Consider the following 18,948-nt stretch of genomic DNA (forward strand, 5'->3'; position numbering starts at 1 on the left):
GGAGTCCCCTAATTCCAGGGTCAGGCTAGCTGTCCTAGGAGCCGGCCACAGGTTCAGCACCCCAAGGCATCCGGTAAAAGGGGAGTACTTTGAACAAGGCCTCCTCCCGCCTTTCCCCCTTCTCAGGCTGGGGCAACCTCTCCGTGACATCTCTCCCCCCATGCTCTGCTCTCCACCTTCTCTGTACCTTTCCCCTGCTCCCTTCGAAACCCTAAGATCCTAGCTGGCCTCCCCACACCTTCCAGTCCCTTCTCTGCTCCGTCCATCACTCTCCAGCTGCAGTATCTTCCTTGGCTCCCCACCGCACTTGGAACAAGTCCTAACTTCTTAATTCAGCCTGGAGGGGCCCACAGCCTGGGCTCTAAGTGTATGGCCCCCACCCCCACCCCAGGGCAGCAGCCTGCAGGAAGCAGGGCTTAAGTGACCACTGTGGGATGAATGGATGAAGAGCCAAGATGCCTTCAAAGCATCTTCCAAGTCTTTCTAGACAGTGCCTAGACCTAACCCCTATTTCAAGCAAATGGGGAGCAGCTATCCTTGGGGAGGGGATGTGATGGGGGGGACTGTGTCTCATACCCTCCTCAGCCTCCTCTACACCTGCAGGAGGTTTCTGCCATCTCCTTCAATCACTGAATAGGGCTCACCCTGACCATCCCCACCCTGGCCACCAAAGCTGGGAGGGGGCAGAACTCACCCAGGAAGGAACGACCCTCCACACATCTAGCAGTGTCTGTTGGGTCCCAGGAGCTGGGCGGTTTCTGCCTTCCTCCCCTGGCCCTCCGTGGCCTGAAGAGCTGCCTGCAGGGCCCACTTTTTCCTTTTCTTTTCTTCCTTCCTGCCTGCTTTCTTTCTTTCTTTCTTTCTTTCTCTCTCTCTCTCTTTTTTAAGATTTTATTTATTTATTTGAGAGACAGAGAGTGAGTGAGAGAGAGAGAGAAAGAGAGTGCAAGCTGGAGGAGGTGTATAGGGAGAGGGAGAAGCTGGCTCCCTGCTGAGCAGAAAGCCAGATGTGGGACTTGATCCCAGAACCCGGGGATCATGACCTGAGCCAAAGGCTCAGAATGGGTGGGACGGTTTTGTAGGAGCACTGAGGCTTGGGGGAGGGGGGGGTACCTCATTCAAAGTTGCCCAGATCTTTCAGGTTGGGGAGGGGGCTCATCTTTGTCCTTCAACCCCCTCCTCCCCAGCCGCCCTAACTCAAGCACCTTTTCGAGAGCATCTCAGAGGAGTGGCCTCTGCTCACCAGATGTCCCCATCACCGGACCCCCGCTCCCCAGGTTCACCGAGGAGGAAGGGAGCGGCTGAGAGCCAGAGCCTCGTGCCCAAGCCACCGCCACGCTGCTCAGCGACAGACACGCTAGTCTCACCGGCCCCGTGACTTTCTCCTCCCCCCGCACTCCCCCCAAGAAAGCCACCGACTCCCTCTCCGGGCGGGCCCAGCTCCTCCGCCCCGCACCCCACTCCTCCACGGGCCGCCGGCCTGGGGCAGCTGACCCAGCAGAAGACCCAGGGCTTCGTCCCTCCGCCGCCAGCTCCCCTCGCCCGCAGCTTGGGTTTTGTTGTGGGGTTTTGTGCGTGCTGTTTTGTTCGGGTCTCCCCGCCCCTTCCCGCGCGGGGCCGGCCCCTCCCCCCTGCCCGGCGCCCCCGTCCCCCTCCCCCGGGGCTCCCAGCGTGCCCGCTCTTGACTTCATCCACTAAGTCAATAGCCCGGGCGCGGGCGGCCCGCTCCCCCCGCTCCCCCGGCCCCGCGCCGCCCCCGGTTTTCTTCTCGGGATAATGGGGGCCCTTTGTGGCCTAATCAGCCTCCTGAGGGGCCGAGAGGCCGGGAGCGCTTCCCCCGCGGCCGTCGGTGAAAATGAAAGCGGGATTAGGCTGGGGCCTCGGCCCACACCATAGTAAAGCGCCACCAGGCATTCGCCCCTTCAAAGCCCCTTTCGGGGGTTTGGTTACTTTATTTCTAAAGTTGTTTGTATTTCTAAAGTGGCCATTGAGGCGCGAGCGGGGACTGCGCCCGAGGGGGTGGGGCGGTGCACGGCCGGGGGAGGAGAAACTCCTGGAGCCTCCCTCTCCCCCTCCTGGGACCCGCTGACCAGTTTCCAAGGAGCCTTCCAGGGCCTTATTTCCTCCTGCCGCAGGAGGTGGGGAGGGGCGGTTATCCCCACTAATCAGATGGGGAACCTGAGGCTCGGGCCCCGGAAGTCACTGAGCCAGAAGACGAGCTCCCAGCATTCAAACCTACCACGCAGCCAAAAGGGGGAAAGGTGTTTCTGTTTGTTTGCGTGTTTGTTTGTTTTTAGCAGGGGGAGGGGAAGGCGCGTTTACAAGCGCTAAGCCTAATCGCCGCCCCCACCCCCACCCCTGCGCAGAGCTCTGAGCGCACCAGCTACGCTTGGTCGTGTCCCTTGTATAGGCCATCGAAGGAAAAGTCCCAAACTGAGCACAATTCGACTCCGGAGAGAGGAAAGTTATCCACCTCCATTTATTAAAGAAAGTTCCAGAACCTCTTTTCTTAGGGTTCACTCCCAGCACCTGCAATCAATCCCAGAAACTACCCGCCTGATGATTCAGTCTTCCCCCATCACCAAAGATGGGAGAGGGCCGGCATTTGCTGGCAGCTGGAGGGACATAATAGAGGAAGGGGTACAGACTGGGGCAGAGGGGGGCAAAAATCGGTAGAAGAAAGCAGAAGAGCATCTCCTAGCTGCGCCCTTTCTCACACATACACATACACTGGAATTTCTTTTTTCCTATTGGACTTTTGGTTCTCCGGAGAGTGTGACTCCAAGCTCAAGCTCTCCAGGTAAAGAGAAAAAATTGCAAGGATGAGGACCACGGTGGGGTGGGGGTAGACAGGGGGTGGGAGGGGTTCATACAAAGTTGGGCTGGAAAGTTCCAGGTTCCCCCATTCTGCTGCTGGACCAACAGTGGGAGTTGGTTCTGTGGTTACAAGAGAGTGCAGGAGAAAGAAGCTCTTCTGCAGGCTTCCACTGGGAATGAGATCATTCTAGAAGGTTCCTTAGAACTCCCCCTGACCCCTACCAACCCCAAAGTTGTTGCTCTAGAGGTGAACTCTAAATCAGATAAAGCCGGTGGTGTAGACTATAGGGCAGGTAGGTTTCCAGGGAACTGAAGGGCTTGATTCCAGATACACAATCTCCATGCAGAAGTAAGACAACACACCATCCAAACACAGGACACCCCACAGAAATTCCCCTGAATGTTGCCTTCTTTCCACTTTCCCCAGTTGCTTAGAGACCCACAACTGTAATTCGAACCAGGAGCGGACCCTCTCCACCTGTTACCCCCACAGAGGCTGGCAACTGGGGGGGGGGTTGTCCTATGGAGAGGCAGGTAGCCCCTCTAGTGGGGCTCCGCCTGGTCTGGGTCCCATGGAAAAGACCCCAGAAAAGTTCAGGGTGGAGTTTTCCAAGCTACTTCTTGGGCCGATGCCCCACCCCTTTTTCTGTCCCGTCCTGGGGTCTGTTTGATCTTTTTTCAGAGGCAAACAAAGAGCACAGTGAAGGGGAGAGGCTCCGGAGCCCAGCCGCCTGGCTACTCCTTCCTCCTCTGCTCAGCTCAAACCCAGGGTGCTTCCAGGCCCTTTCGGATGTCTATGACTCCCATAGCTGCGTTGGGGGCTGCCTGGCCAAATCTGGCTCTGGCCCAGACATAGCCCATTGTTGCACACACCCGCAGATCTGCACAAACACACAAAGGCAACACTCACAAACACCAGAACACACAGGCAGCCCGGTAAGGGGGCAGGCACACACGGAGACCCAGGTAAACATGCACAGAAACACATGCCCTGAGGCAGGTCTGTTCCTCCTGGGCTTGTTTATTTTCCGTCTCAACCACCTGGCTCAAAACTTTCTGAAGGCAGGGACCTTCCTGACTTCTCAGGTACCCCTGGGTGCTTAACACAATGGCCGGCACATAGTAGGTGCTCAACAAAATTTTATAGACTGAAGAAATTGACCCTTTGAAACAAATTTCTCTTTCTTTCTTTCTTTCTTTCTTTCTTTCTTTCTTTCTTTCTGGAACAGACAAAAGGGCAACACAGCATTTGTGCTCATTTTATCCTCAGAAAGGATGCTTCCAACAAATGAATGGGGGGGGGGGCTCTGCTGCCTCTGTTTTGGAAAGGCGAGGAAGCAGCAAGGACCAGATGGAGGACAGGCTCTCAGCCTCAACTCTTACCCCCCCCCCCAGTTTCTTCTCTCATCCTGAGCTCCTGGGCTCCCGCTCTGGGGTTGAGCTGCTGAGGGGGTGTGGGGCAGGGGGACACACACTGGAATCACCAGGAAACTTGCATAGGCGAGGTTCCTAAGGGGTGTGGCCTCTAGAGGCCCACAGACCCCTTTATACTGTTGGCAAAATTCTATCTGAATGGCCTTGTGTGATTGGCCAGTTTTTTTTTTTCCCATTTTATCCAATTCTCCAAGGGGTCTAGGGTCCCCCCAAAGGACAAGAATCTTTGACTCAGTCCAGTTCTCTGGCTTTCATGGGAGAAAACGGAGACCCAGAGAAACTGAGCAAGTTGTCCAAGATGACATTGCTCATGAGTTGGGGGCAGGATAGACTCGAGGACCCTTCCTTCCTGGGCCCACCGCAATGCACTCTGCCCCTCCCGATTCCTCCCGCCTAGCGCAGTTGGCTTCAGGTGGAGACAGGGCATGCCTTCGGAGCAGGGAACGGGACTCTTAGCCGCTGGGAACCTGCGGGTGTGAACTGGGCCCAGAGCAGCACGGAACTTTCAGCTCTCCAGGGTTGCAACCTTGCCTTCACTCAGCCCCCACTCGGCAGCGTGGGAAGCCCAAGAGTGCGGACTCTGGCCGGCTCGTCATCCCTTCCCCAAAGCTGAGAACTTAGAGGGGCTGCTGCGAAAACTCGGAAGGCAGCGAGTCTCCCTCTCCCGACAGTGAACCACCCCCTCCCCGACAGTCCTGTTTATTTAGCAGCGCTCTGAATAAGGGTTTCCTGCTCGCCCCCCTCCTCGTTCTTAGTCCCGACTGGGCCAGGCTCTCCGCCGGCCCCTTCCCAGCGCCCCGGGTCAGAGCGCGGAGCTCAGGCCCCCGCCTCGGGGTCGGCCTCCCTCCCGCTCCGCTGGCCCGACTCGCTCGCCTCTAATTAAGCGGCGGGATCGCAGCGAGCCGCCGGGCCGCGCTGTAATATGATGAACCGCCTTTGTGCCAGTGTCACCGAAAGCGCTTCTGATAAGGGGAAGCCGCCGAGGATCAAAAGGACGACAGCGGCTCGCCCGCCTCCCGCCGCCGCCCGGCTTTGCGCGCTCGCCCTCTCCGCCCGCGCTCTCCCGCGGGCTGTCTCCAGGTCCCGCGGTTTCTCCTGATCTGCCTGTCCCAGGCCAGCCTTTCGGTGACTCTGCGTCCTTTTGTCTTTCTTCCTGCGGCTCCGCGCCCCTCTCGGTCCCTCCGCATTTCTCAGCGTCCTCAAGCGCTCTGGGCAGGTTCTCGGAGGCCTGCTCCCCGGGGATTCTGTCAACGCGCAGCGATCTCCCTCGCTCCCCTCTTTTGCTGTTCTCCTCCTTTCTGACTCTTCCTCGTGCCACCTCCATGGCTCTGCGTCTCCCCGGTCTCTGCCATCCCTCCCTTGGTCTCGACCTGGGCTCAGACCCAGCGCCCAGCCAGGGCCCCTGCGACCAAAACTTGGACCATTAGCTGCCCCGCGGTCTCAGGGAAACCGGAGGGAGCCTTCCTCAGCAAGCTTGCAGAGCTCTGTGGGTTCTTGAAACCCACCCTCACTCAGCTGCACAAGAGAGGGCCAGGCGGGAGCACCCCAGGCGCCCTGGAATGCCTTTGGGGCCTCATCGCAGCATGATTTGGGGTGCACACCCTTCCCCTCATCCCTCCCGAAACTGCAGTGAGGGGAAACCTTTCTTCTTCCCCCAAGGCTGAAGTTCCAAGTGCAGCCGACCATCCTTCGGCATCCCCTTCCCTACACCCCTTCCTTTGGCCCCCACCTCCCCTTTGCCCTCGACCCTTTCTCTCCCTCCTCTAGGCCCCTCCCCTTTGCAGCCTCCTGGTCCCCTCTGTGCTCTCTCTCCGGACTCCTTCCCTGCCTGGCCTCTGCCTACCCTGCTTCACCACTCCCTTCCCCCCACCCCCACCCCACTTTGTTTGAAGTTTTGGAGAGATCTATCTACTAATGGCGAAGTTTCCCCCTTAGGTCACCGTTCTGCCTTGATTCGATTTGGGAAGGCAAGCTCCCTCCCTCCCCCCGGCCCGACCCCAGCCGGGGCCAATCGCTCCAGAGCAGGTCAGAAAGCGCTGACCCCACTTCCACCTTTTCCTCTTTCAGCCAGAGTTGGGGGGAGGGGGAGAACGAAGGAAGGCGCAGGACAGCAAAAACCGAGGGGGGCAACCCAACCTTCCAATCCCCTCTTATCCCCATCCCCAACTGGGTTTCCTAATTACCTCATTAGTCTGGGGTGGAAGAGGGAGATGAGCTATTTTTCTGGAATTCCCGGAATGTGCCCCCCCATCTTAGTCATGGCCTTCAAGGCCCCAAAGCCCCTGGAGCATCTCCCCTTTGGGGTTTCTCTTCTATGCTTTTAGCAGTAGGAAGGCTTCCCCTCACCAGGCACTTCTGGGTGTCCTCTGCGGGTGTGAGTTCTGTCTGGCTTTAGGCGAACTCTGGGGCCAGAACCAGGGGCCTTGTACACTTCAAGTTTCTATAGGTGCCCATTAGGAGCCAAGCCCTCATCAACTTTGCCGGTGATGGCAAACGGGAACTCCAAAGAGGCAGCCTGGTAGGAAATCTCATGTGCTCAGCCTTCTCTCCGTATATAAAAATATATATGTTTTCATATAATATTATTTATATAAAACGTAGTGTGTGACAACTATCATTTTCAGAAGGACATTCTTTAAAAAAAAAAAAAAAGCCCGAATAATCACCTTACTGCTTTAAGGCTACTGTTATATGTGCTTTTAAATCCTTCCATGTAAATTCCACTGAAAAATTTGGAAAGCTGTGAAAGGGGAGGGGGCGGCGGGGGTGGGGGGAGGTTAATCCGGGTTTAACGCCGCAATGGCGTCTTAGGACCAGGGTTAGCCTGATTGCCTTATCTCTTCCCAACATTTGAGACGCCCATATTTCACCCAGCCAAATAGCTCGGAGAGCAGCGCAGATGGCTGCCGTGGTCGCGCCTCAGGAAAATGTGTTATTAATATCTAAATAACTTCCCAATACTGTCTGGTAAATCTCCCCTCCACCATTCCAAATGATGAATTCGTTTGAAGTCTTCCCCCAGCCTCGTCTTTTCAACGTCCCTCTCTCTCTCTCTCTCTCTCTCTCTCTTCTCTCTTCTTAGCCAGGCTTATTTCAAACTGGTAAATATCTAATTCCTTTCACGGCTGTGCCGCGCACACGAGTCTTTTAGGTACAAACGCCTCGAAACAGCCGGTGTGTGGCGGTGCGTGCCCGGAGGTGAACATAAAACCCGCACGCCTTCGCGGCGGGGGACCCCCACCCCGTTTAGAACGCGTTTGGGAGACTGGAGCTGCGCGGGATCCTCAATCTGGGAGCCCAGCCCTTCCTCTGCAGGCCCTGGGGACCCTCTCCTGGTTCCCCGTGGAGTCCCAAAGACACCCCCCCCTCAAACACACAGCTCTTCCGCGGCTCCTGCCTCCCCCCACCGCACCTCCCGCCCTCCAAAGTCTTCCCTCCATCTCTGGGGCGGATAATTACCTTCCGATCGCCTGTTCTCCCTTGTTTCAACTTTGTTTGCTAAATGTCTTCTATTAGATTATGTTCGTTCATTCCCCCTCCAACCTTATCTCCTTCTGTCTCTACTCTCCTTGCCCGTCACACTCGATTTAGGCACGAGTTTATCTGGCAAACAGTTTGCCGACTTTGTTTATGTACCGCGGGTTCCGGGGCTGCGAGCGAGCGAGCGAGCGCCAGTGTTTGCCTTTGTAATACTTATCTCATTGTTGTTCTCCGTTCGTCTCAGCTCCCTCCTTCCCCTCTGTCTCTTCTTCGGTCGGGGGGATGGAGGGAAGAAAGGGGGAGTCTTGTCAGCCCAGTGTGGGCTCGCCCCCTCTCCGCTCACCCCATCCCCCACCTCCCCCTCCCCTCTCTCCCTCTGGTCTCGCTGAATATCCACCACGGAGCGCAGCCTAAAGCCGGGGAATTGCCTGACACCCTCCCATCTTCCTCCGAGCCCCCATTATGCGAAGCTGATCCCACTCTGAACAGCCTCAAATCCCGCCTGGACTCTGTTTGATTAGATTGCCAACCCGGGGTAATCCTTTGATATGGTGGAGTGTCAATTACCTTTCTCTAAACACACATTTACAGAGGAGGGAACTTGTTGGTTTAAATCAATGCAGATTGTTTCTTGATAAATGGACTATCTTCGTCCCCTCCCTCGCTCCCTCTTCCCAGGCCCCTCTCTCTGCGCCTCCTCCCCTTCCCACGGCAGCTCTGGCCTATCCGGTAAACAATGCCCCTTCCAGGTGTGAAGCTGGGGGAAAAAAAAAAAAAAACGGTGTGTGCCGAGGGGAGCCGTGCTCCCCCTTCCCTATTCATGCGCTCCCCCGGAGCCTAATTAAATTTGGCAGGTCCTTGTACACACAATCAAAACAGCTTCCTCCAGGGTAGCAAACGACCGAAAACCGCATTAGCAGCTAGCGGCGCTGCCAAATTAAATTGTTTCCCACCTCCTTTTACAAGTGTCTAAAACCGACACTTCGGGCTCTCCCCTCCTTTCCGAGCCTTCTCCGTCATCTCCCACTCCACACCTGTACGTTTGCTGCTTTAAAAATAAATGAAGGAAAAACGCACAGAAACACAGATCTGCCTCACACACGCCACCTTCGGCCCCCACCCGGGATGGTCTTTCATACCCGGGAAGTCGGCAAATCTTGGATGGACTTTGACCATGGCACTTCTCCCCATAGAGGAAATGCACGCTCGCTCTTCTTCTTTTAAATATTGCGACCTCCTCCTTTGTTTCCTATTAATTGTGACCTCTCTGAGCGTTGTACCGTAGAGACCCAGGTGGAGCCCCATGTCTGATCTGGTCAGTTTCAGCCCAAGTTTGTACATTGTCAGATGCATGAGACTTTGGTGTTCTTATTGTTTATTGCTGTTGTTACTGCCTTTTCTTTTTTATTTTATTTATTTATTTTTTGCTATTTCTTCCCACAGAGAAATGGTTTGACTTTTTGCAACCCCCTATCAAATTTCCCACCAGACTCTCCCTGGGCTCAAACTAGAAGAAGCTTTTCCTTTCCCATCCGTCCTCAAAACCTTTCCCGGTTGGGTCTCTGGCCTGTGTCTCTCCCCTGATCCTCGGAGAAGGGGTGAGGAGAAGAGAGTCCAAGTGGATGAGGGCAAGGAACTGTCCATTTTCCTCTCCAGGTGAGCAGAGCACGGCTGGAGCCCCTATCCGCTGCGGTCTGAAATTCTCACAACCAACAATCCTAATAACTCAGTCTTAACAAGGATAAGAGCAAAAAAAAAAAAAAATATATGAACAGCCTCATGAATATCAGCCCAAGGGGAGCAGGAGTGAGCTGTTCAGAGATGAAAGTGCACAGAAATAAAGGCTCAATTTAATCTGCTTTAAAACCCTTCAACTTAACGTTTGTGCTTCAAACTCCGAGAGTGAGGACTGATTGCGGATAAATAGTTTCTTACCATGCCTGGGAGCTATAACACCCTTCTGCAACACAGTTTCCTATTCAGCAGCCCCAGTTTTCATTACCAGCTCTAATAAGTCTTAACATTATTAAATGCCAAGCGGACGATAGGGAAAAACGGACTCAGGGAGGGATCTCTCTTTAGCGCTTAAAGAGGAGAGCTCTTAAACCCCTTCTTGGAAGGCTCCCCGCCATGAGAGGGGCAACCCCTGGAGAAAGCATTTGTCACGAGCAAGAAACCAAAACAAAGTTTGTTGGTGTGCACCCCTCCCCCTGCTCTGCCCTTTGAGGCTTCTCTGCCTCTCCCCACCTGGTCGACTTGGGTGGAGGTTAGGAGGTCTTCTCCCCTTTAACTTGGCCATGAAACTGATGGCTGGGGCCTGGGAGAGAGAGGAGATGTTCCAGCTGGGTGGTTCACTGGGATGCTTGCCTACTGCCCCAGGTACTCAGGGGGTTGATATGTTTTGTCCCTGGGGGACAGACAACCGTCCCTCATCCCCACTGTCATTCTGCTCATTCACACCCGCGTCCAATCACCCTGCGCATCCACGCAGAACCCCACCCCCACCTGCACAGAATACGACCCACGGCACAATGATCCAAAGGCCCATGGGCAAACAGCCACACGGAGAGTCACATGCATTTTTACACAGCCATCCAGCTCACGGTCCCCGCACTCGATGTGCCCACTGTCACTCAAAACCTGCCAGGCTCTCTGGATACCAGACCCAAGGATTCCGTTTCATTTCTGCAGCTCCTGTGCTCTCTGCCTTCCCATCTGGAACCAGCAGGCTCCTTCTAAACCCTTGGAGATTTGGAGCTTCCTGGTTCAGCTGCAGGGAAATCCTCTCTCTAGCGAAGCTGCCTGTGAGCCGGTCTCGGAAGCCCTGGCCAACGCCAGAAGCGCCCGAACTCCCTGGAGCCAAAGGGATCCCCAAAGCTCACGCTTTCTATCCCCTGCCTCTCCTTTCCTTCCTTCTCAGAAGAGACTTACCTATTTTGCTTCCTCACAGACTGAGCTGGGCAACCCCCACCCCTGCCACACACACACACACACACCCTAAAATCTCTCCGAATAAAACCAAACCTCCTTCTGCTTCTGCCCGGTACTTCTCAGAAACGGTGTCTGCTGTGTGGTATTTCACCAGGAAAGATCATTTCAAGTTCAATGTGTCCCACCCCACAAAAAAGAAGAAGCCCAACCAAGTCCCTTTCTGATACAAACTGAAGTCAAGAATGGGTCCCCCCCTGCAGGGGTCCCAGGGCTCTGGGCTGTCTCCGCCAAGCCAGGGGCTCCTGAGCTGCACCAGGCGGCTTCCCACTGAAGACCCCGGGCTCCGAGGCGGGCCGGGCACAGCGGGGTGCCAGGCACAGCTCGCTCCCTTTCTTCCCTTGCCCTTTTGTCCCTGGCGGGACTGGGCTCCACTTGGGGCCCTGAATGTCAATAGCCCGCCCCTTCCCCAGCTCTGGCTGCTCTCTCAAAGGGGCTGCTCCTGCCCCTCCTCCCACCTTCCCCCTCCACCAGGCCTGTGGGGGCTGGGCCTCCCTGGGTGTTGTCTTTGGAAGCGGGCTTTGTCTGTGAAGTTCATCTTCAAGGTTGGGAGAGACTACTGACAACTGCAGAGAGAGAGACCCTGGCTAGGAGTTCACAGGAGGCGAGAAGAGGGGTGAGACACCTCTGGAAAGAAATTCAAGCCAAATGTGCTCTTTACAAGTTTCCAAGTTTGGGGCACTCCCCCACTTTTTCCACAGCTACCGCTTTGCAGGCTTGCGGGACCACTGTCTTTCCTGTCTGCCTGCTGCCTCCCGGCATGCCCGTTTGTGGGCTCCCTCCTTTCCCCAGCCAGTCTTTGTGACTCTACTTCTGTTTCTCACCCCCTTCCCCCACTTAAGGCACACTGACCAAGTCTCAAAGAGAACTTCGGGGGGCCGGTAATGTTGAAGACTTCCCCCCCACCCCTCAAGAAACAAAAGCACACGCCCCTTTCCCGGGCGTGCAGGCGCTTGAAAGATAAACGCCTTCCCTAGCCGACCAGGAGAAAAAGCAGGGCGCAAGGCTCAGACCCCAGCCGGCGGGGCGGCGGAGCTGCACGAGGGGAGAGGGTGGGTGCCGCCGGGAAGCTTTCTCCCCGCCTGAGAGATCCTCCGATCCTGGGCCTTGGGGAACTTGGCCTCCACGCCTGGACCCGCCAGAGGCAAGCGCTGACTGGTGCGCCCGTCTGCACCCAGCCGGCACTGTCTCGGTTCGGGCCCCTGGCAACGCGGGGCTGAGGCTTAGGCGGCGGCCCTCGCTAATTTTTATTGATTGCAGCGGTCAGTCAACTGTCAGGCAGGGTTTCAAGGGACCGTTTAGAGAGCGTGTGCGGGTCTGGTTAACAAATTCATTTAGGGAGCCGTAGGCCGGCTCCTCCTTCCTCGCCCCCCGCCCCCTTGTCCAAGCGTCCTATAAATAATAGATCCACACCGGGACTCGCCGCCAAAATGCCGGCCCCGCAGGGCACACGCCCCGGAGCGCTCGGCCAGGCCCAGCGCGCGGGGCTTGCGCACTCGGAGGCGCGCAGTGCACCAACCTGCGGCTGGCTCCGCGGGGACGCCGAGGCCCGTCCGCGCCCCGGCTCCGCCTTCTGCCCCGGTGCGGGGCGCACCGAGGGGGGCGCTCTCCGCAAACCCGGAGGGGCTCCCGGCTGCCCCGGGGGCTGCGAGTCCTCCCGCTAAAGTGCGGTCGCTAGCCCTGGGCGGCGGAAGCGAACCACTGGTCCGCACGATCTCGCGCGGGGATGCGGGGTTCGGCGGTGGAGACCCCCCGGAGATTCCCTACCTTTGTCGCCCAGGATGCCATCGATGCTGTGCTTGGCTTTCTTCTCGCCGTCGTCCTCCTTCTTGTCCGCTTCATCCTCCTCCTCTTTCTTCCCGAACTTGATTCTGAGCACGCGGCTAATCGAACTCACTAAACCTCAGAAATTCAAAGGCAAAAGAGCAAGTATAAGTTGTTGGGGCAGCGGATCCAGGCGACCTGGGTCCCCGGGGAGAGAGCCACGCAGTCCTTCCCGCCACGCACGGCAAGTGGACTCACACCCACTGACACCGCCCCCATCCCCATTTAAGCATTTACATCCAAGTGCAGTCGCTGGCTAGGGAAGGGGACTCACCTGGGACACTCTCACAGTGGCATTCCTATACTCCTCCTTGCACACACTTGTGCCTAACACGGTCACAACCCCTGGATGCACTCACACCCACGCCCACTTCCCCAGGACCTTGCCAGAGGCCCTCCAGCCCCTGTGACTGCCACCCCTACACCAGGTGTGTGTCCCCACCTCGTATACCTGGATGCCCTTCTCTACCACTCCCCCCTGCACACCTGCACACATGCATGTCCACCCCAGGCCGCTTGCTGCCTCATGGGCAGCGTGGTGGAGGGCCTCCCTATTTGGGACCCACTGCCAGCTGGTGGCATTAACAGAACGGAAAGAGTGACTTGGGGAAAGGGGTCCAGGGAGCCGAGGAGATCAGCCCTCCTAGGACAGACCCTTCCCTTCTCTCCTTCTTCCTCTTTTTCTTCCTTCTCCTTTCTCTGTCTTTCCTAATTTTCTCTCCTTTCTTTCCTTCTTCCCTCCCTCCATCTTCCTTTCGGTTTTGATTCCCTCCTTTGCTCTAACTCTGCCCTCCTGCTCTCTTTCCTCACAACTTTCCTTGGCGCTCCCTGTCATTCATCACCTTCCGTCCTGTCTGAGCTCCAGCCCTGCACAGCCCGAGCTGAGCCAGACCGTGCTGTGCCCGGCTCAGCTGCCTTCTCACCTGAGGGCACCGTGCTGCGGTCACAGTGTCCGTCCTTCAGCAGCCGGTCTCGGATCTCCCAGCTGAACATGCCTGGGTTTTCCCTCTTGTATTCCTCGATCTTTTTCTCCACATCCGGAGTCGCCACCTGCTTCAGAGGTGGAGGTGGAGAGCAGGAGTGGAGACACGAGGTGGGGAGAAGGAGACACTTTTAATATCAAACTCCCAAGAGCCCCAGGCCAGGCTGGTGGCTCTGGGTCCCATGTCCCTCCCCTCCCCCACCCCCTTCTGAGATTGGCTTTACCCTTTCACAAAACCTGTGCCTGCCTTCAAGGAAGGCAGCCCGGTGCATAGGGTAGTGACAGGTAATAAGATAGGACCTAATAAGGACTCCTGGGATTCCACCCCCCCCCATCGCTCACTATTTCAGGCAAGACTGAGGGGAGAGTTCCCCTGGTCTGGGATGATGCTGGGGGTCTGGGCCGATGTAGGAGCAGCCCAGGGGATGACTCATTGGCCTCAAAGTCCTGGACAACCTGGAACCTCAGTTATCTTACCCCCTAGAAATCCAAATAATGAAGGGGATATCTGGGGGTGAGGATACTCTCCTCCTGTACTTTCCATAAGAGGCATATGGACACCCCAGTGGCACTGGACGACAGAAGGTAGTGAGAGGGGCCACAGCCAGGATCCCCAAACTATGGGAAGGCCGACTGCCAGTTCTGCAGCAGAGACACTCACTCTGGGCTTGCTGCCGCCGATGGCCCCAGGCCGGATGGACCCAGTCTCCTGGTAGCGGCAGAGAATCTTGGAGACACAGCCATGGGAGACACGCAGCTGGCGGGAGATGACACAGGGCCGGATGCCGTGGTGGGCCATCTCCACGATCTTGTGGCGGATGTGGTTAGGCAGGGGTCGCCCGTTGATGAAGACCCCACCAAGCTGATTGACCCGGCCTTGGCCAAGTGGCGTGGACACTGGAGGAGTGAGGGGGAAATGAGGAAGGAGAGAGGCACAGGGTGTGAATGGGGATGAGACAGTGAGAACGCCCCTTGACTCCAGTTTTGTGAGCCCCAAGACCCCTGACAGAGGGTCTGCGGGTTCCCCCCATTTGGAGGTGTGGCTGTTCAGAGGTCAGGAAAAAAACTGTCAGAAAGCTGAGAGAGGGTCCTGGAAGGATGGAGAGAGCTGGCGACTTCAGTCCCCCAGATGCTGTGTGCCCCCACTCCTGTCACATAACGGAGAATGAGGGATCTGATGCTTCTGTGAATGGAAGGGAGAGAGCAGAGCCAAGAGGCTGGTGGAGTCTTGGGAGTCTGGGGGTCCAGTGGCTCCATCCCCCAGGATGCAGTTTGGGCCACAGGGCTGCCTGCCTTTTAGGGAAGCCAATTGCTAGTGAGAGGTGGCCCCTCTCACTGGTCATTTCCATGCCTTAAGTGGTCAAGACTGATCCATTTTGGGGGGAGCCAGAAGAGGCTGGTTAATTACCAGAATTTACAGCCCTAGCCTGGACAGCAGATCTTCCTACTTATAATTGAACAGCCGAGGAACTGGTGACACGATGCTGTTGGTCACTGCCTCTGGGGTCACCTGGCTGTCCCTTGAGGCACTCCCCATGGTTCCAACGCCTCTCAAAGTTCTAATTTCGTTTTGGGGCAATTTGGGGGCAATGCTCCGCTGTCAGCGAGCTCCAGTATCAAATACTTATTTGGGTTCGGAAATCCAGAATCTGTCCCTGTAGGCTCTGTGAGGGTGGTACATGGATGGGCCAGCGTCTCCCCGTGTGGGTGACTTTGGGAACCAGGGAGACAGGCACCCCTGCTGTAGTGCGCCGGGGGAGGGAAGAGCTCCTCAGAAGCCTTAATGCAAAGTCTACACAATTTCCTCACAGAAGGTTGGGGGGCACCCGGTGCACTAATCCTGCCTCCATTCCCCCAATTTGGGGACAAGGCGGCTGCGGAGATCTGGCAGATTAGAACGATTTCACAGACGCGGGAGTGGAGGGAGCCGCCAGTGTAATTGGAAGGGAGGAGGCGAGAAGGGGCTCGGCCGCCCAGCCGTTCCTACCGCCTCCTCCCTCGCGCTCCTGGTCCCCCCACCTCTCTTTGTAAAAGTAGGTGTCTGAAGCCACCCTCGGATTTAATCAGAAATCGTGCGTCGCCAAGTCAGAGTCATTCGGTCTCCGTGGCGGGATATGCCATTAGCGCTGGAGAGCTCTCCAGCGCCCAACTTTATATTCAAGAGCCTCTTTAGCGACCGGCGCTCGGCTCTCCTCAGTATTCTCCGTCATGTTGGGCAAATATTGTTCTAATCCGCTGTGCGTCCTCGGCCGCCTGTTTTACTTGCATTCGCTACAGGAGAGTGCTACGGCAAATCCCCGGGCTTGTGCGCTCTCCCGCCTGCGTGGCTGCAAGCGCGCACTTGATCACGGAGCCACTCTTTTCGCCTCAGTCTAATTCAGGGACCCGCGCCATCTCGCTGCCAGAGGGACCCCTCCCTCCCCAGCTCGCAGGCTGCCTGCCCGTCCATCCCCTCCCCGCCTCCTTTACCCTTCCTCACGCACAAGGGGCTCATACAATTACAAGAAGAGTAATTAAAAAATGAAAGTGGCACCTATCTCTCCCCACTTCTGTGTGACACCCTGGGCGACCCACCCCCAGATACCCAGCGACCCCTCGGTTTGTTGACAGGTTGATGGCCTTCCCTTAGTTTAAAAAGAAAACAAAACCAAAACGCAGGGAAGGGTCTTGGCAGCGCGATCCCACCCTTTCCTCCAGCCGGGAACCGAGCACTGCCAGTCCTCTCTGCTCACCCCGGTGCTGGGTATTGGCGGAGGACACATTACAGAATTCACTTTTTCCCCTTGTCCGGACACTGCGGTGCCCGCTCACCGTCCTGAGGGTCTCTCCCAGGAGAGTCGCAGAGTTCCGAAGCCCAAGCGAAAAGTTTTTTGGGGGAAAAATCGTTACTACTTATTATTTCAAGTTAGTTTGTTTTCTAACCCAAAGGCAGGAATTCCTGTCGGGTGCTTTGGAAGAAGCGGATAGCCCTTCTGGTTTAGACATAGACGCTATCCCCACATGGCTGGTATTTCGAAATAAAAGGGATTGGAGGACCATACCAGGACAGAAAAAAGGAACCGTTCAAAACCGAGAGTAGAAAGCGCTGTAGCCGGCGTGCGCAGAGAGCTGAGAAAGTAACCGCGGGGAAAGTATCTGAAAATAGTGGCCACGAACTGAAATTCGCTAGGACTTGAAATTTACTCGGGGCCGAGATCTGCCGGGAGTTCCGCCCCGCGGGGGAAGGCCGCCGGTCACCGAAAGCCGCGCAAAAACGGACAAGTGTCGGCCCCCGAAACTTCCGGGGGTCCAGCGCCCGGACTCGGTCCCCAGAAGAGAAGGGGACCCCCTCCCTTCCCGCTGCCGCGGGCGCCGCCACCACCCCGGGACGTCGCTGCCTCTCCAAGGACCTCGGGTTCCCGGCGGGGGAGCGGAGGCGCGGCGAGCCCAGGCGCTCTTACCTTCCAGAGGGAATCCCGTGCGGGGATAGTTCTGCCCCGGAGCCGGCCGCATCATCCTCGGGACGGTGCCGGGAAGGGCCGCCATTCTTGCGCACGCCGCGGACGAGTCCAGAGTCGGCCGAAATCGCTTCCCGTCCGCTGCCTTTACCCCTGCTGCGATCCCTTTCTTTCCTTCTTCTTCCACTTCTCTTTTTTTAACCTCTTCCCCCTCCTCCCCTGCACACACGCTCCCTACCCCCACCCCCCACCCCGGGCTGCAGTCGAACGCGTCCAGAAGCTGGGGAGGGGGGCGAGGTGGGGGCGGAGGTGGGGGGGAGGGAAGGTGGTGACAAGGAAGTTCAAACAAACAAACACAGCAACCCCAAGTCCGCCTCTGCCCGCTCCGCTCGGCCAGAAGTTGTGCGGGCGGACGCGCCGGGCGGAACCGGGAGGCGAGGCCGGGCGGCCGAGCGGGGCTCGGGGGACGCGGCCGGAGGCAGGGCCCCGGCCTCGGACTGGCAGCGGCGCGCTCTCGCGCTCCGGGCCAAAGTTTCTGCGCCCAGAGGCTGCCGAGTGGATTCTCCTCCGTATTTATTTATATATTTATCCTCGCGCCCGCGCGCTCGCTCCCCGCACTCCTCTCCACGCCTTTCCCCAGACCACACTCACGACTCCCTCTCACACCAGCGCTCACACCCCGCCCCCCACAAGGCTTGGGGAGGGAAGGCGGTGGCTCTCGAGTTTCGGGGCTTGAGGGGAGGCGACAGGGGGTGACGGGGTTGGGAAGAGAAGAGGGGAAGCGAGGGGGCGAGTGATCCGCTGGGTAAGTTGTGCAAAAGTGCTCCACTGGAGTACGAAGAGGGTCGGCAAAGTGGGGGGCGGGGGGAGGCAGCGAACGAGATCTGATAGGTTCGGACTTTTCTTTTATTCATGAGAAAGGAAGGGGGCCAGGGCGGAAGGCAGCTGAGGACCAATAACGAAAAGAAATCGCCAACGAATATTTTTTTTCCCTCTCTTTTCTAATCCCCGGCTCGACCTCGTTTTTTGGGGGGAGAATTTGAACCGCCCGTTAACACATAGGGAGCGAGGCCCCGGGGCTGGGGGAGGGCGCAGAAGGGGAGGGGGCCAACTTTGTGCAAGTGTCTTCTTTTGACGAATGGGCCAAATCGGCGCAGGGCCCGGCCCCCCGGTCGCCCGCCGCCGGCCCTCTCAGCGTCCCGGCTGCTTGGGAATGTCTGCCTCGGGTTGGTGGCTCCTCCGGATTCTTGCCTTTTCTCTGGCCTCCCAGGGTCAGAGTCAGCTGATTGCCTCTCTCCTTCATCTCACTCACACACTCTGAAATTTCTGCCACTAGGCACACGGGGGACCGGCCTGGGGTGACTTCAAGGGAAGGGTTTATGACTTTCTCTGTGAAATAATGTCTCAGCCCCGGTGTCCAGTTCTTGGCCCGCTTTGTGCAGCTCTGGGAAGAGCAGAGAGCTTAGAAAACCGGCTGTGCCAGATGTTAGGGACGATCTCTTCTCCCCCTCCTCTTCCCTTTCTCTTCACCCGTCTCCAGCGGGGCTTAAACTTCTCTTCCTCTTCAGACCCCCTGGCCACAACCCAGCACCCCTTTCCAGCAGGCAGTCCATCGCCCTGAGGCTGACAGCGAGGGGGTCTGGGAGGGAGGTGGGTCAGGACTTGGTTCCACCTTGAGCGCTGGGCCCGTCAATGCTGAGCTCCGCTCACAATTTAGAGGGGGACGCGTCCCAATTAGAGGGTCAGGAGTGGGGGTGGTCATCAGAGGTCCTGCAATTCTGTGCTCCCCCCTGCCCGAGTGACCAGACGCCCCTGCCCGGGGACACGAGTCCCGGGGGCGAAACGCCCTCCCAGCGGGGCAGGACGCCAGGACAGCAGGCCTTTTGTCTCCCCCGGGAAAGAGTGTCTCCGGCCCAGCACTGGAGGCAAGATACAATAAAATAAACCCAGCCCTCCAACTCGGCCCCCACCCCGCAACCCGCCCCT

General features: G+C 57.3%; 1 protein-coding gene across 2 annotated transcripts in view; it reads right to left on the bottom strand.

The window, feature by feature from the left end:
* Positions 1-17,050, bottom strand: part of PAX7 (paired box 7) — a gene marked incomplete at both ends in the record, with an annotated part of 94,403 nt that extends 77,353 nt beyond the window's left edge. The window contains 4 exons of one of the 2 annotated variants that reach the window (XM_080802570.1): positions 12,487-12,615; positions 13,467-13,596; positions 14,187-14,422; positions 16,966-17,050. In XM_080802570.1, the coding sequence (XP_080658696.1) occupies positions 12,487-12,615; positions 13,467-13,596; positions 14,187-14,422; positions 16,966-17,050 (580 nt within the window). Of the gene's footprint in view, positions 1-12,486; positions 12,622-13,466; positions 13,597-14,186; positions 14,423-16,965 lie in introns of both variants that reach the window. The other variant, XM_080802569.1, reaches the window with a different exon arrangement.
* Between the last annotated feature and the right edge of the window lie 1,898 nt (positions 17,051-18,948).

This window comes from Martes martes, assembly GCF_963455335.1.
Source record: "Martes martes genome assembly, chromosome: 4".
Classification (NCBI taxonomy): Eukaryota; Metazoa; Chordata; class Mammalia; order Carnivora; family Mustelidae; genus Martes; species Martes martes.